Source organism: Eubalaena glacialis, chromosome 5 (assembly GCF_028564815.1).
Source record: "Eubalaena glacialis isolate mEubGla1 chromosome 5, mEubGla1.1.hap2.+ XY, whole genome shotgun sequence".
Classification (NCBI taxonomy): domain Eukaryota; kingdom Metazoa; phylum Chordata; class Mammalia; order Artiodactyla; family Balaenidae; genus Eubalaena; species Eubalaena glacialis.
The window spans coordinates 129,026,390-129,042,574 of record NC_083720.1 but is presented as its reverse complement, the minus strand read 5'-3'; the positions used below and the strand labels follow the sequence as shown (position 1 = coordinate 129,042,574).

The 16,185-nt window shown below is 38.9% G+C and overlaps 1 protein-coding gene across 1 annotated transcript in view; it reads left to right on the top strand.

Annotated features, from left to right (window-relative positions):
• Positions 1-16,185, top strand: part of DAPP1 (dual adaptor of phosphotyrosine and 3-phosphoinositides 1) — a 58,491-nt gene that overhangs the window by 12,815 nt on the left and 29,491 nt on the right. Inside the window, exons 2-3 of the mRNA XM_061191686.1 lie at positions 7,271-7,393; positions 9,793-9,926. Of these exons, the coding sequence (XP_061047669.1) occupies positions 7,271-7,393; positions 9,793-9,926 (257 nt within the window). The remainder of the gene's footprint in view (positions 1-7,270; positions 7,394-9,792; positions 9,927-16,185) is intronic.

Here is a 16,185-nt window from a genome sequence, read left to right as displayed (position 1 = left end):
ATTTGTCAGTTTTTTATTTTTATTTTTTTAATTCGTGATATAATTGACATATAACATTATATTCGTTTCAGAAGTAAAATAAATATAACGATTTGATAATGTATATATAGCAAAATGACCACTGCAATCAGTCCAGTTAACAACCATCACCACACATGGTGAACAAAACTTTTTTTTTCCTGTGATGAGAGCTTTCAAGATCCACTTTTCTAGCAACATTCAAATAAGCAATACAGTATTATTAACTGTAGTCACCAAGCTGTACATTACATCCCCATGACTTAGTCATTTTATAACTGGAAATTTGTACCTTTTGGTACCCTTTACCCATCTCACTATCCCTTCCTCCCCCACCTCTGGCAACCAGCAATCTGTTCTCTCTATCCATGAACTTGGTTTTTCGTTTGTTTTTTGTTGTTATTTTATTTTTACTTATTTATTATCTTTTCATAGTTAAAGCTTGGTGAATTTTTATTCTTTTTTAATCAAAATATAGTTGACATACAATATTATGTTAGTTTCAGGTGTACTACATAGTGACTTGACATCTGTGTACATTATGAAATGATCGCCATGCTAAGTATAGTAACCATCTGTGCCCTACAAAGTTATTACAATATTATTGACCATATTCCTTATGCTGTATATTACATCCCTGTGGCTTATTTATTTTATATCTGGTCGTTAGTACCCCTTAATCTCCTATACATAGTTCACACACAACCCCCTCCCTTACGGCAACTATACATTTGTTTTCTGTATCTCTGAGTCTGTTTTAATTTAGTTTAGTTTGGTTGGTTGTTTTGTTTTCTGGATTTCTCATATAAGTGAGATCATATGGTATCTACCTTTTTCTGTCTGACGTTTCCTTTAGCATAATGCACTCAAGGTCCACCCATGTTGTCAAAAATGGCCAGATTTCACTCTTTTTATGGCTGAATATATATACATATATAAAACATTTTCCTTATCCATTCATCCATCAATGGACATTTAGTTGTTTCCATGTCTTGGCTATTGTAAACAATGCTGCAATGAATATGGGGGTGCATATATCTTTTCTAATAAGTGTTTTAATTTTCCTCAGATAAATACCTGGGAGTGGTATTGCTGGGTCATATAGTAGCTCTATTTTTAATTTTTTGAGAAACCTCCCTACTGTTTTCTATAGTGGTTGCACTAATTTACATGTCCACCAACCTCTTCTCCACATCCTCACCAACACTTGTTAGTTCTTGTCTAATGATGGCCATTCTAACAGGTGTGAGGTGGTATCTCATTGTGGTTTTGATTTGCATTTCCCCGATGATTAGTGATGTTGAGCATATTTTCATATATCTGTTGGCCATCTGTGTGTCTGTTTTGGAAAATGTCCATTCAGATTTCTGCCCATTTTTAAATCGGATTGCTTTGGATTATTTGTTTTTTTGCTATTGAGTTGTATGAGTTCTTTATCTATTTTGAATATTAACCCATTATCAGATATATGATTTGCAAGTATTTATTCCCATTCAGTAGGTTGCCTTTTGTTGATGTCAGCTTTTAAAATTTGTAATCTATTGTGATTTCTCATTCTAAATAATTATTCTTTTCTTTTTTTGGTAATTTTATACTAATTTTCTTAGAGACTTCCAAATTTTGTAAGTTTCAAGCCCCTTAAAATTTGACTCTTCCATCTAATAATCAGAAGAACAAAATAAAAAAATGTTAAACACAGTCCCAATTACAGAAACTTTAGGCCCGTGCAATTAGGACTCTATGTAATGAGCTAGTGTATATGCGTATTAATCCACAAAAAGCCCTGTAGACATCAGCCAAGGAACTGTCAGCATCCAGGGCCCAGTATAAGACAGCATCAGTCTCCTCCCAGCTTTGTCTCACCATGCCTGACTGCTGCCCTTTGGCACTCACCTGAATTGCTCACCCCACGATGCAGGGCTCTGACCCTGTACATACCTGGCATTCTCTTGCTTCTTGGCCTTTGTTCCTGTTATTCCCTTTGCACAGAATAGCTCCCTGAACGATTGTCACTCCATATCCCACCAGACTTTAAATAGAGAAAAAGTCTCTCTCTCCCTCCCCGCAAATGCTAGATCATTTCCAGTGTTCAATAAACAATAGTTGAATAAGTAAATTAAGTAAAATAATTAAATAAAGCCAACATTAACAGGACCCTGGAGGTTGGATCAAGGTAGACATACAATTTTCTTTTTTTCAAATTTTAGTTACCCAATTAATATATGCGTGTATTTTATTTTATTTTTCATTAGAACAAGCTAAATTAGGAAAATCTGATGGAGCTAAAGTCCCCTTTAACAACGCCCTCAATCCTGGTTCCTTCTTTTAAGGACCAAACTTATGAGTTTGGTGTGTATTTTATCAGACTTCTATTTTGTGCTTTTATATATTATTATATGTGTATGTGTTGTATTGTTTGGAGGGAATGAGAGAGATTTTTCAAAATTAAGTGGTTTCAGACTATACCTGCCACCAGTTCCTCTAACTTAACAATATGTTTTGGGATCTGTCAACTTTGATGTGCGTGGACACAAATATTCACTCCGTGTTTCTCCGTGGGGGAGTGATTAGCATTCTGAGAGGGACAATTCTCAGTTGTTCAGGACTGCATCGGCCATCAGAGGGTGGTAATCATTCCTGGTGCCCCCTCACAATGTGTTGGTAGCACCCAACCCCCTGCCTTTGGCATTTGGCAACCAACAAGCTCTTAGCTTTTCAAACTCTTTTGGTTAACTTTTAACATAATCTCATCCTATGAGCACTCACTGCACTGCACTTATCTGTCATCTCACTGTTGGTGGATATTTAGGATGGCTCCTAATTTTTATTCTCACAAACGCTCTGCAGTAGACACCTTAATTCACACTTCCTTCTGTGTACGTGTGAGTGTTTCACTAATAAGCCACCAGAAGTGGAGTCATTGGTCATGTGTGCATGTCCAGTTACACTAGACGTGCTAAGTTCCCCTCCAACTTAAACACCTGCCAACAGTAGATGATAATATCCATGGCCCCCAAATTCTCCAGAACTTAATACCAACCCTTCAATTTTAGCTGATCTGGTGGATTACAAAAGTACTGCATTGTTGTTTTAATTTGCATTTTTCTGATTAATAGTGAGACTGTTTATTTGAAATACATATTTCCTCTTCTGTGAAAGACTTTAATTTTCTCTTCTGTATGTGTACATATTTCAGTTTTTACTACATATGCTTTATAATCAGAAAAAAATAATGCACACTTTAAAAAATAACTTACATATTCTTCAAGGCCTACTTAGATGTTGGGTCTTTCAAAAAATGGCCTTGATCTTTCTTCCTATAACCCCCACTGGATACTTTACTCTCTCTTGGATGTAGTTTACAAAGTACTTGTCTTACCCTCTTGACTAGATTAATGGTTTCTTGAGGCTCGGCCTGGGTTTGTGTTCCCTTTGACCTGCCTAATACAATGCCTTGCACAGATTTGAGCTTAATAGATAAAGATTTATAAAGTCAAATGATAGAAGGTAGAGAAGGTTAACTGTGGGAAAACTACCAGCTGAACAAGACTGTATTTTCAACCTTTCACAGATGGACATATTCCTGCAAAGGGTATGTAATGTTATTTGGCTTTATAGTCAATTCCCTGGAAGATATGCTGATCTGAAGTTCCTAGGAAAGGATGCTTAAGTCAATTAAGACAGGGAGCTTAGGTATTTGTGGAAGAGTTGTTTGGGGCATGAGGGTCCTCATTGCCCTGCAGACATCATGAAGCGTAGGTGCTGCCTGGCAGCCTCTGTCTCAGGTTTTCCCAGGCCCAGGACTCCATGAAAACTGTGACAGTGATGTTGACGCAACCAAGTGATGTTTCTCACCCAGAAATTAACACTCCCTGACATGTTCCAAATTAGAGCACAGTGTGATCCTTCTTGCTTTATATTCAAGGATTTCTTATGTGTTTATGATATATAGCTACTGTTTAAAAGATTACCATAAAAAAGTTCTCAGTAAAAACTGCCGCCAAGCTAGAATGATCAGAATTCTGTAAATGCTTTAGACAGACATCAGATCTTGTTGAAAATAATCCCAAAGAGTGTCCAAATTCTTTACATTTTAGAATTTTTTGTTGATCAAATTTTGTTGCTTCAAGGGACTTCCCTGGTGGTCCAGTAGTTAAGACTCTGTGCTTCCAATGCAGGGGGCACGGGTTTGATCCCTGCTGGGGCAACTAAGATCCCACACACTGCGCAGCCAAAATAAATAAACAAATAAACAAATTTTGTTGCTTCCAATAAGTAATCTATTGGCTGAAACTGAATGGTTTGCTGAAATGTTCATTCAAAAAATAATTATAGGCAAAATGTATTTAAGAACTTGTGACCTCATAGAGATTTCACTTATCAAAAGGAATTAGAATTTTGTCTGTAACCAAACCTGAAGTTTTTGATAGCCTCACTTTTAGCTCCTCCAATTGTCCTTTTTAAAAAAAAAAAAAAAAATGAGGTATAATTGACATACAACATACTAGTTTTAGGTTCCAATTGTCTTTTGTAGGAATTTCATTCCGTGAAGATTTGAGCATGTCTGGGAATTAGTCCAATGAATGGGTAAATATGTCAATGGGATTTCTTATAAAATGCTTCGCCTTGCCATTGCTTTCAGCTAGCAAGCTCACTTCTAACACAGGATGGAGGCATCTCTGCCCCAAAGAGGAAATGTGCTAAAGAAGCAGATATTAGGAAATGCAGATTTAGAAAACTGGTAGCTTGGAGACCTATGTAGAAACTTGCTTCTACATTTGGTCTTACATTTAATTTCTATTATCAGGTGAAAATATCGTGCCACAGGGATAATCCCAGTAGGATCCCTCACCCCCAGAGCAGGGGTCTTCCTTGTACACCATGCACATCTCTTTAACGGTACTTAGTTCACTGACATTACCAATATTTGTGTAATTGCTTGTGTCCCCTTCCCCTCCACTGCCCTGGACCTTTGGTCCTTTGCAGCAGCTGCTGTCCCCAGGACCTAGCTTTCTCTTATCTGCAGTAAGTTGAAAGTAATAAACAATTATATTTGAGCAACAAGAAAATCACGCCACAGAAGATACATCGCAAGTTATGGCTTTGTGGATCTCAATGGCTTCATGACAACTCCTAATGTGTTTTGAGCCCTGCTGTTTGCCAAGCCTGTTTTGACCATTTCATATGTGTTAATGTGAGCAGGACTTAACAACTGGGCCACAAGGTACAACTGTTATTAATTCTATTTTAGAGGTGAGAAAACGGAGACTCGGATTGGTTAGGTAACTTGCCCACGGTGGTACAGCTAATAAGAGGTGCCACCCAGATCGGGACTCAGGCAAAGTGACTGCAGAGCCCACAGTCCTCATCACCACACTGAACTCTCTCTACCAGCTCATTAGAAAGAACGGGAAAAAACTGTCATTAGGAAAAAGGAGTGAGGTGTACAACAGTGTGCCTGGAATGCTCTTATTTCCATAGAACTGCGGCAGCGGACAGGCCTGAATGCCTCTAAATGCACGGGATACCTCTCAGGAGGAAGCACAAAAAATGGTTAACGTTGGGGTCCTCTGGGGAAAGGAACAGGGGAACTGAGGATTAAGGGAGAGAAAAAAGCTTTATGTTCATTATGTTTTCTTTTGAACTACGTAGATTTTTTTTTTTCTACTGTGGATATATTTTACCTTTTCTGATGTGTTTCTGTTTTTTGGTTTTTATTTTTATTTTTTAATTTTTTTTTTTTTGGCTACATTGGGTCTTCGTTGCTGCACGTGGGCTTTCTCTAGTTGCAGCGAGCGGGGGCTTATCTTGCTGCGGAGCATGGGCTCTAGGCGTGCGGGCTTCAGTAGTTGTGGCACGCGGGCTCAGTAGTTGTGGCTCGTGGTCTCTAGAGCATAGGCTCAGTAGTTGTGGCTCACGGGCTTAGTTGCTCCGTGGCATGTGGGATCTTCCCAGACCAGGGCTCAAACCTGTTTCCCTTGCATTGGCAGGTGGATTCTTAACCACTGTGCCACCAGGGAAGCCCTGTTTTTTGTTTTTTAAAACACATACATCAGTTTGGGCTTCCCTGGTGGCTCAGTGGTTGAGAATCTGCCTGCCAATGCAGGCAACACGGGTTCGAGCCCTGGTCTGGGAAGATCCTACGTGCCGCGGAGCAGCTGGGCCCGTGAGCCACAGCTGCTGAGCCTGCGCGTCTGGAGCCTGTGCTCCGCAACAAGAGAGGCCGCGATAGTGAGAGGCCCGCGCACCGCGATGAAGAGTGGCCCCCGCTTGCCACAACTAGAGAAAGCCCTCGCACAGAAACGAAGACCCAGCACAGCCATAAATAAATAAATAAACAAATACTTTAAAAAAAAAAAACAACACATACATCAGTTTGAATCTCCTTGGGACTTCCCCAGCTGTGCAGATATTTGTCAGTTTGAAACAATATTGGATGAGGCTTGCATCTCAGTATAAAACATCTGAATTCTTTGTGCTCAACTTCATTTCCCTCATGACAATGGACTCTGGTATAACTGCTCAGTGGTTTTCTACACTGCAAAAGGTGGTACCATACTTTCGAAAGAGAGTGTGAGAGAGACCAAAAGAAAGAGAGAAAATTGGCCAAAACCTATTCTTATGGTTATTTTTGACTTGGATTTTTTTAAAAACTTTCTGTCTACAAAGTAAAGTGTGTGTTTGTTTGCTAGGACTGCAATGACAAAGTACCACAAAATGAGTGGCTTAAACAGCGGAAACTGATTATCTCACAGTTCTGGAGGCTAGATGCCCGAAATCAAGGTGTCAGTAGAGTGGGTTCCTTTTGAGGGCTGTGAAGGAGGATCTGCTCCAGTCCGCCCTCCTTGACTTGCAGATGGCCTTCTTCATGTTCACACGGCATTCTCCCTGCGTGCAAGTTCGTCTCCAGAAGTCTCCATTTCACAAGAGGACACCAGTCCTATTGAATTAGGGCCCACCTTAATAACCTCATTATAACTCGCTGAAGACCCTATCTCCAAATAAGGCCACATTCTGAGATATTGGGGCTTAGCACTTCAACAGGATACAATTCAACCCATAACACTCTGCGATTAGCCAACTCTCTCCTTTCCCCTTCAGCCTCATCCAGCAATTTCCTTTTCTTGATGTACTGGCTCAGAGTTTGGTCTCGAGGCTACCAGAGTGGAGAATATTGCTGAGAGGAAAACCCAGTGCAGGAAGAGTCCCCTGTGGTTCACCCTGAGTGAAAATGCTGCTCTCTCCTCCTCAGGTGGTACCATGGTAACCTCACCCGACATGCAGCCGAGGCTCTTCTCCTCTCCAATGGATGCGACGGGAGCTACCTTCTGCGGGACAGCAATGAAAGGACCGGGCTGTACTCTCTCTCTGTGAGGTAGGATGCGTGAGAACTCTATAAATTCAGTGGGGTCCCATCTCTTATTTATAGGGGCACTGACTTCATGGTCACACTCAGATTGCCAGAGAACCGAATTCTCTTGATTCCTGCTAGACCAGCAGGTCCGAGGACGCCAAGCTCTGAGTGGTGAGCCTGCAAAAAACATTCTTGCCCCTTCCATTGGTGGAGAAAAAAATGTTAGAGCTGAAGGAGATTTTATGAATTGTTTAATCCAAAACTCTTGCTTGACTGATGAAGAAACTGAAACCTGAAGTGGTAAAGTGTCTTCCACCCAATAAATCAGTGATAGAAACAGCACCAGAATCACATCCTGAAAGCTGGCCAGTGCCCCTTTCACTATTCCTTGCTTCCTCTGGAAAATCAGAATGACTTGTGGCTGTGCAATTTTCATAATCACAAACTCAAGCAGGCAGTATGCAACTTTTAGTTTTTTTCTATAAATGGACTGACCTTCTTTCTTGAATTTCCATTTCCCCTATTAAGAAAGTTAATCTAGTCCCCACCAGGTATGCCCTGCTCAAAACAGTGATCGTCCAGTTCTTTCAGGGTTTCTCTCCCATCCCCTTCCTCCTGGTGGGCCTCCCTTTCAGAGAAGGTGACCTAGTCACGTGATAATCAGGGAGAGTCATTGGTTATCTGTCAGCATCTGTCCCCTTGGCTTCCACTGACATGTAGCAAGTCTTTCTGGGTTCACAGAGAGTTGCCCCTGGGTCAGAATGGTGATGTGAGGACTCCATGTAATTGCCCTCGGCCACCCAGCCAATAACCTCAAACCATTATTGTTTTATTTTATTTACAAATTTTCTAAAAAACATTTTTGGGAAAAATATTCACCAAAAATAGAATTCTGCTTTGGGGGAAACAGAAATTGTGCTTTCTCAAATCAACAGCAAATGTTAAAATTACATTAAAGTGGTTAGATTGTTGATCCGTTATTGCATGGATCTCCCCCAGATCTCAAACAAATCTGTGGAATTGTTGGCTAAAAGAATGTTAACTTTTCACTTTTGTATGTCTCGCCTGAACAATTAGATCATAAGCTCCTTACAAAGAGATGACATATATATTACATCTATATACAAAGTTAAAATATAAAATATTAATTTCCATTACAAGCACTTGGAAATGCTTTAAAAAATAATAACCACCAGCAAAGGTAAGAGGAATCACAGACCAGCTCACGAGAATGATTGTTTTTATTCATTTGGTCATTCGCTTCCTTAATAATAAATATTTCAAAGCATCTGCTCTGTGCCTACCACTTTGATAAGTGCTGTAGAAGATTCAAAGACCTTGACATCAGGAAGTATAGCCTCACAGGGGCAATAAGACCATATCCAAATACCTTACTACAAAGTAGAGCGCTGTAAATGCCGTGAAAGAAAACAAGGTAAGTGCTTGGGTTGTTGAGAAGAGAAAAGGCAAGTAACTCAAGCCAGAAGTAGCAGCCAATATTTGATAGAGTAAGTGGCATTTGAACTGAAACTTGATCAGAAACAAAGTGGAAGAAGTCACAGGTGAAGGGAACTGTACGAGCTAAGGGACAAAGGCAGAAACTCCTAGGAGAATACTAAGCGCGGCTGGACTACAGCAGTTCCCAAGGTGTGGTCCCCAGACCAGTAGCATCACCGGAGAGCAGGTTAGGAATACAAATCTCAGGCCCCACCCCAGACCTACTGAATCAGGAATTCAGGGGATAGGGCCCAGAAATCTGGGCCCTGCAGGTGCTTCTGGTTTCTGATGTTTGCTAAAGTTGGAGCATGCCCTGCAAGAGAGGAATGGTGGAAGTGAGGCTAGAAAGATAGGATTGGGTCAAATCAAGTATATATATATATATAAATTTTAAAAAATTTAATTCTCTGCCTTATTCCAAAAATGAAGTGGAGAATGACAATGTAGGAAATCTGATATTTTATTCAGCAGGCAGTGGAATAGGCACGGGAGGCAAAGGGCTGGGCTCACATAACTGATTAAGTGACACAAGCAGAATTTGGATTGACTCCCAAACAAGTAAGGGAGGAGGGCCAGGCACAGAGAAGAATCTGAGGAGGGAGGGACTTGCCATTTCTATCATCTCTCTTCCTGCCCTTCTTAAACTCATGCCCCTTAAGAGGTTAATGTTCAAAGACTCGTTCGGCAAGTCAGAGAATACACAGGGAGCACCGGCTCTTGTCTTTTATTAGAATGAAAAATTGAGAGCACGCTCTGCCCGAAGAAACCAGCGCTGTTCTTTAAGTGCCAGGGGTTCCAGTGATTGTGTCATAACTCTCAGCTTTTAGAAGGGTTTAATGGTGATGCTAATGCCTAAAGTTACATTCCCCTTCAAAAAATATACTCGTTTCTTAAATAACGTTAAACATTTTTTTCCCTTTTAGAGCCAAAGACTCTGTCAAACACTTTCACGTTGAATATACTGGATATTCATTTAAATTTGGCTTTAATGAATTCTCATCTTTGAAGGATTTTGTCAAGCATTTTGCAAATCAGCCTTTGATTGGAAGTGAGACAGGTAAGCTATGGACAGATACTTGACCTGTGAGATATCATTTCAGGATGGAGGCGGAACAAAGCGGGTTTCAATTAAATAGTTGTCACTTCTATTGAATTATGTGCATACTATATGCAACTGGATATGTTTAGAAACTTTTTTTTCCAATTACAGTGCCATATGCTACATTAAAAAAATATATATATATTTCAGTATATACATATATATATATATCAGTATGTTAGTATTATTTTTAGGAGAAAATAATGTGCCTTGTACAAAATAGGTATTTTTCTCAGAATGTGTTATTTAATGGATTGATTAAAAGCACACATTTCTTTAAAATGACCTATTTGTTTTATAATGATATATACAGTAAACAAAGAAAGAACAAAGGAAAGAACAACTTTTTGATTCCTCAGAAGTTTAGGTATGAGAAGTTTGCATATTGGGGAGACCCAAAAACGATCATTTTGAGCAGTTTTTGAGCATTTTAAAATGAAATGCAATTTCCCAACCATCATTGAATATTAAAAATACTGACCAGAAATTACTCCCCTGAACAATTCCTTAATTTCATCATAAAATTCTGTTTCTCTTGTCTTGGTTTCTGATAAGTTTTTACATGGCACTTAAGTATGGCTGGAAATAGTTTAAAATTTCCTTTCTGGGTGGTTAGAGTCAAACCAGAAAATTCAAGTTAAAAAACAAACACACCCTCTTGGTATTTAAATTATCTGACTCATTTGTCTATACTATTTAAATAAAGTAAAAGATTTCCTCTGTATTTGTGACATAGAATCATAATTTTATATGTCCTAAATGTTGATAATTCTCAGTTAATCAAAAATTGGACAGTTCCAAGAACCAAGCACAAGAGGAATTCAAGCCTTAATAGCAGAGTCAGTTGCTGCGAATTTGTACACACTCATTTTCATGGTAAACTTGGTTAGTGGGCTTTTTGTTGATCACACTGGGAGAAATGCCACCAGTGCCTTTTCCTTTTCTGCTATTTCTGTGGCCTGAATAGACCCTGATATGACTCACACAGAGTCAAGGAAAGACAAAAAGCACAGTGGAAACCACAAAATAGTTGACTTACTTTATACTGACCATACAAGGTCTTTGATAGATTATTTCAAACCATAAAATTGAAGCAATCATCGTTTTTTTTTCTGGTGGAAATTCTCCTAATCAACCCTGAAAATTACTTTATCATTTAACCAGCAATAATTCTCATAAACAAAGGGCAAGTGGCAATGATTTTATTTCCATTGCTACTTTGGCCTTGGCAAGCATTTCAATTTCAAATCCCTTCCCTTCAGACTTATTTCCTACTTGTGTCCCAATCTACCCTCATTTTCGTTCAATTCTTGGTCACTGGCAATGGAGAGGAGATGTTGAAGCCAAGGACTCTGTTTTGTCTACTTCAACTTTTGTCCTTCTCTGTGTCTCCCAGGTCCTGGTACAGTGCGTGGTGCTTTGGGTGAGTGAATGAATAAATGAATGAATGATGACTGTGAGTTGCAACTCTTTGTATCCTTCAAAGCCATTACCATTGTTACTTTCCAGCCTCCTCTCGCCAAGCAAAATCAGCTCCCTTCTTTTAAACTCTCCCTCTAGACTCTATTTTCAGTATCTTTGGTCATTCTCCGTACTCCTTTCCAGACTTTCTCCAAGTTAGGAAAAAGTACATACTCTGCCTACTAGCAGGTTTCAAAACCTCCTTTTTTTAAAGTTTTTTTTGTTTTATTTTAAATTCTTTTTAATTGAAGTATAGTTGAAGTACAATACTATATGTTACAGGTGTACAATATAGTGATTCACAATTTTTAAAAATTTTACTCCATTTATAGTCATTATAAAATATTGGCTATATTCCCTGTGCTATAGAATATATCCATGTAGCTTTTTTTAAGCACAATAGTTTGTACCTCTTAACCCGCTACCCCTATACTGTCCCTCTCCTCTTCCCCCTCCCCACTGGTAACCATTAGTTTGTTCTCTATGTCTGTGAGTCTGCTTCTTTTTTTATTATATTCACTAGTTTGCTGTATTTTTTAGATTCCACATATAAGTGATATACAGTATTTGTCTTTCTCTGTCTGACTTATTTCACTTAGTATAATGCCCTCCAAATCCATCCATGTTGCTGCAAATGGCAAGATTTCATTTTTTTTATGGCTGAGTAGTATTCCATTGTGTGTGTATATGTATGTACCACATCTTCTTTGAGATCAAAGTGAATGCAGTCCTTTCCGGTTGAGCTTTCCTGGCACTGATCCGATCACTAGGTGAAAGGATCACCTAAGACTGCCCCGAAGTAAAGGCTCCTCAGTGTTACATTTGGGTCAATATTAAGCTTCCCAGCAAATAGATTAATCTGACCAAAGAAGGTCTGTGATTAATGCAATAGGGATTATAAAGATTTGTAATCCAGACACCTATGGTAGTTTTCTTCAAATTGGCAGAGGGTGGGTGGTGGTGGTGGGATGAATTGGGAGATTAGGATTCACATATATACACTAATATGTATAAAATGGATGACTAATAAGAACCTGCTGTATAAAAAAATGAATAAAATAAAATTCAAAAATTAAAAAAAAAAAAGCTGAAACTTGCTGTAGCCTTATCATCACTATAATTGTTACTTTATTTATTGCAATAAAACTTAGGAAACTGAGATTTTTGCTCTCCATTGCCTCTCCTCTGTTCTATTCATTACCCAGTTGGGAATTTGCTGCTATTTAAACCCCTGCTACAGACCCTGGGTGCTGATAGATATGTACTTGACAAACTGGCTTCCAGCTCTTGAGTTAAATCCCAGTAACTCTGAAATATTCCTCTTATCTGTCCATGCCAGCTGAAGGCAAAGCCACCAAAGCTGGGAACAAGGGGCAAAACCCATGACATATGAGCTTCTGTTATGCCCTCTGGGAGTAATAGGCCTCCGGAAACAAGATAACCTGCTGAAGCTATGATGGCTTTTAAGCCCAGATGGTCCTTGGAAGTCACAGAGTCAGCAGTGTGACCTATGAATAACAGTGAATGGAAACTGGGATTCCATCTTCTAAAAACAGATCTCTTCTTGTTCATGTAAGAATTGGCTCCTGGGGACTTCCCTGGTGGCACAGTGGTTAAGAATCCGCCTGCCAATGCAGGGGACACGGGTTCGATCCTTGGTCCGGGAAGATCCCACGTGCCGCGGAGCAACTAAGCCCTTGCACCACAACTACCGAGCCTGCGCTCTAGAGCCCACGAGCCACAACTACTGAAGCCCCTGCGCGTACAGCTTGTGCTCCGCAATAAAAGAAGCCACCGCAATGAGAAGCCGGCACGCAGCAATGAAGACCCAACGCAGACAAAAAGAAAGAAAGAAAGAATTGGCTCCTGAAGAAAAGGGGAACCCTCCTACACTGTTGGTGGGAATGTAAACTGGTACAGCCACTATGGAAAACAGTATGGAGGTTCCTTAAAAAACTAAAAATAGAACTACCATATGATCCATCAGTCCTACTCCTAGGCATATAGCCAGACAAAACTATAATTCAAAAAGATACCTGCACCTCTACGTTCATTGCAGCACTAGTCACAACAGCCAAGACATGGAAACAGCCTAAATATCCATCAACAGATGAATGGATAAAGAAGATGTGGTACATATATACAATGGAATACTACTTAGACATAAAAAAGAACAAAATAATGCCATTTTGCAGCAACATGGTTGGACCTAGAGATTATCATACTAAGTGAAGTAAGTCAGAAAGAGAAAGACCAATACCATATGATATCACTTATGTGTGGAATCGAAAATATGGCACAAATGAACCTATCTATGAAACAGAAACAGACTCATAGACATAGAGAAATGACTTGTGGTTGCCAAGGGGGAGGGAGAGGGATGCACTGGGAGTTTGGGGTTGGTAGATACAGACTATTACATTTAGAATGGGTAAACAACAGGACCTACTTTATAGCACAGGGAACTATATCCAATCTCCTGGGATAAACCATAATGGAAAAGAATATTTTAAAAAAGAGTGTGTATATATATACATACACATATATATAACTGAGTCACTTTGCTGTACAGCTGAGATTGGCTCAACACTGTACATCAATTATAGGTCAATTAAAAAATAGAATTGGCTCCTGCAAAACTATATTTCAAAAAGATACATGCACCCCTATGTTCATAGCAGCACTATTCACAATAGCCAGGACATGAAAACAACCTAAATGTCCATCGACAGATGAATGGATAAATAACTGTTATGTATGGGATGGATGGGCAACAAGGTCCTACTGTATAGCACAGGGAACTATATTCAGTGTCCTGTGATGAACCATATGGAAAAGAATATAAAGAAGAATGTATATATATGTATGGCTGAATCACTTTGCTGTGCAGCAAAAATGAACACAACTTTGTAAATCAACTGTACTTCAATTAAAAATTTAAAAAATTTAAAAAGAATTGGCTTACAGTGATCAGGAGACCTCCAGGCTGATGATTCCTTCTTCACCATCAGATGAAGTGTAAATTCTTATTAAAATTTTTGTTCGGTTAAGGATCACCAGGGGAAGCATTTGTCTGCACGATGGATGAGGCCCTGCCAGGGTTCTGACCTCCAGATCCCCAGAAGGGGAAGGACTAGAACTGAGTATTTCAGGCCACTCTGCAGACCAGCCCAGCTCAGGCCAGCCTCGCCCTCCAGGGCCTGGGCAGTGAGTTTATTTAAGAGAGACTTTCTCACACTCATTCACCGGCAGGAATGGCATCACCTTTGAGGGCAACAGGGAAGATGTCCAAATAAACAACAACCGTACACTTTCGCCTTACAATCTTATATCTATTTAACGTCTTCAGTAGGGTGAAACCAGAATTCTTGGTCCTGGGTCATAAGAAAATATTTGCTCTCAGGATAGGTAAAAGTGTTAACCTAAAGGGATGAATACTCTTTTAAGATTTCTTTTTCTTCTTTTATTCCTATTATTTAAACTCCCAGGATTTCTGCCTCCTAAGCTAAAGAATGAAGATTTTGTAAGCAAGATCTAACCCTCCTGACAACTTTAAGATTCTATTATTATAATTTTCCCTTTCCCTTGTTGTAATCTACATTTAATCTCTCTAATCTTCATTAAAGTTTCCGTTCACTCTAATTTCTCCTTATGAATACCCATAAACACTCTTAAGATATTTCTCATTCTCAAAACCCAATCATCTCCCAAGTATATCATAGAGATATATACAATGTACCCACTTGCTTTACTCTCTTCAATGGCCCATTTACCTTCTAACATATTTTTAATTCACTTATTTTTTAAAAACCTTCACACTCGTATGTAAGCTCTATGAGAAGAGGGATTTTTGTCAGTTTTTTTCCCTGTTATGTCCCAGCACCTAAAAGAATAAATGCTAATCATTACCCACAGCATTCTGTGGTGGGTATCCCATTACCAAAGCCCGCGTTGCAGCTTTCATGGCAGCCTCGCAACCAGCAAGCTACTGACAATTAGTTTTTACTCCCAAAGTGCACACAAAGCATAATTTGAAAATGATGATTTGCATTGTATGTATGCTCAGTAATGATCAAATTCAGACCCTGCCTTTCATTTGTAATAGTAAGATGTTATGTAAAACTTCTATTCATATTTGTACAAGGCTTCTAAATTCAACTCAAATAGATTTGGAAATTTGAGGCTTTTTTTTCAGTATGAATATGTTTGGTCCATTATGAATTTTTACTGTATCCTCTTGTAACTGACTGAGTGTCATCTTGGAAAATGTAGACACCATTTATCTTTATGCTTAAATGTCCAAATAGTATTAAAACAAAAATTGCCTTTCCCATTACCTTTTATTTATATTGCAATACTTTTGTACATGAAATTGTCTTGTACAATTTATTATAGGAATTACTGTGTTGTGACTTTAATCACCTAACTAGCATGAAAAAAATGTGGTATAAGTCAAGTGTGCTGTATTTGTGCTTACCCTTTATAGTAATTGGTTCTCAATTTTGAAGATCCTATCTGGTTCTTTCTTAAATGTCAAATTTCCACTTCTCTTTTTGTTTTGGCGTGGGGATTCCCAACCTTTTAACTGCTACAGTTATTATTTTATTTTGCGATACCAGCCATTTTACCCAGACAGCATTTTAAAATAATTAATTTAAAATTAATTTTAGTTTGAGAATTATGTGACACTTCTGAAAATAATTGGTGACAACTTAGAATGTTGCCAAACCACAACCAAGAGTCACTTCTTTAGTTT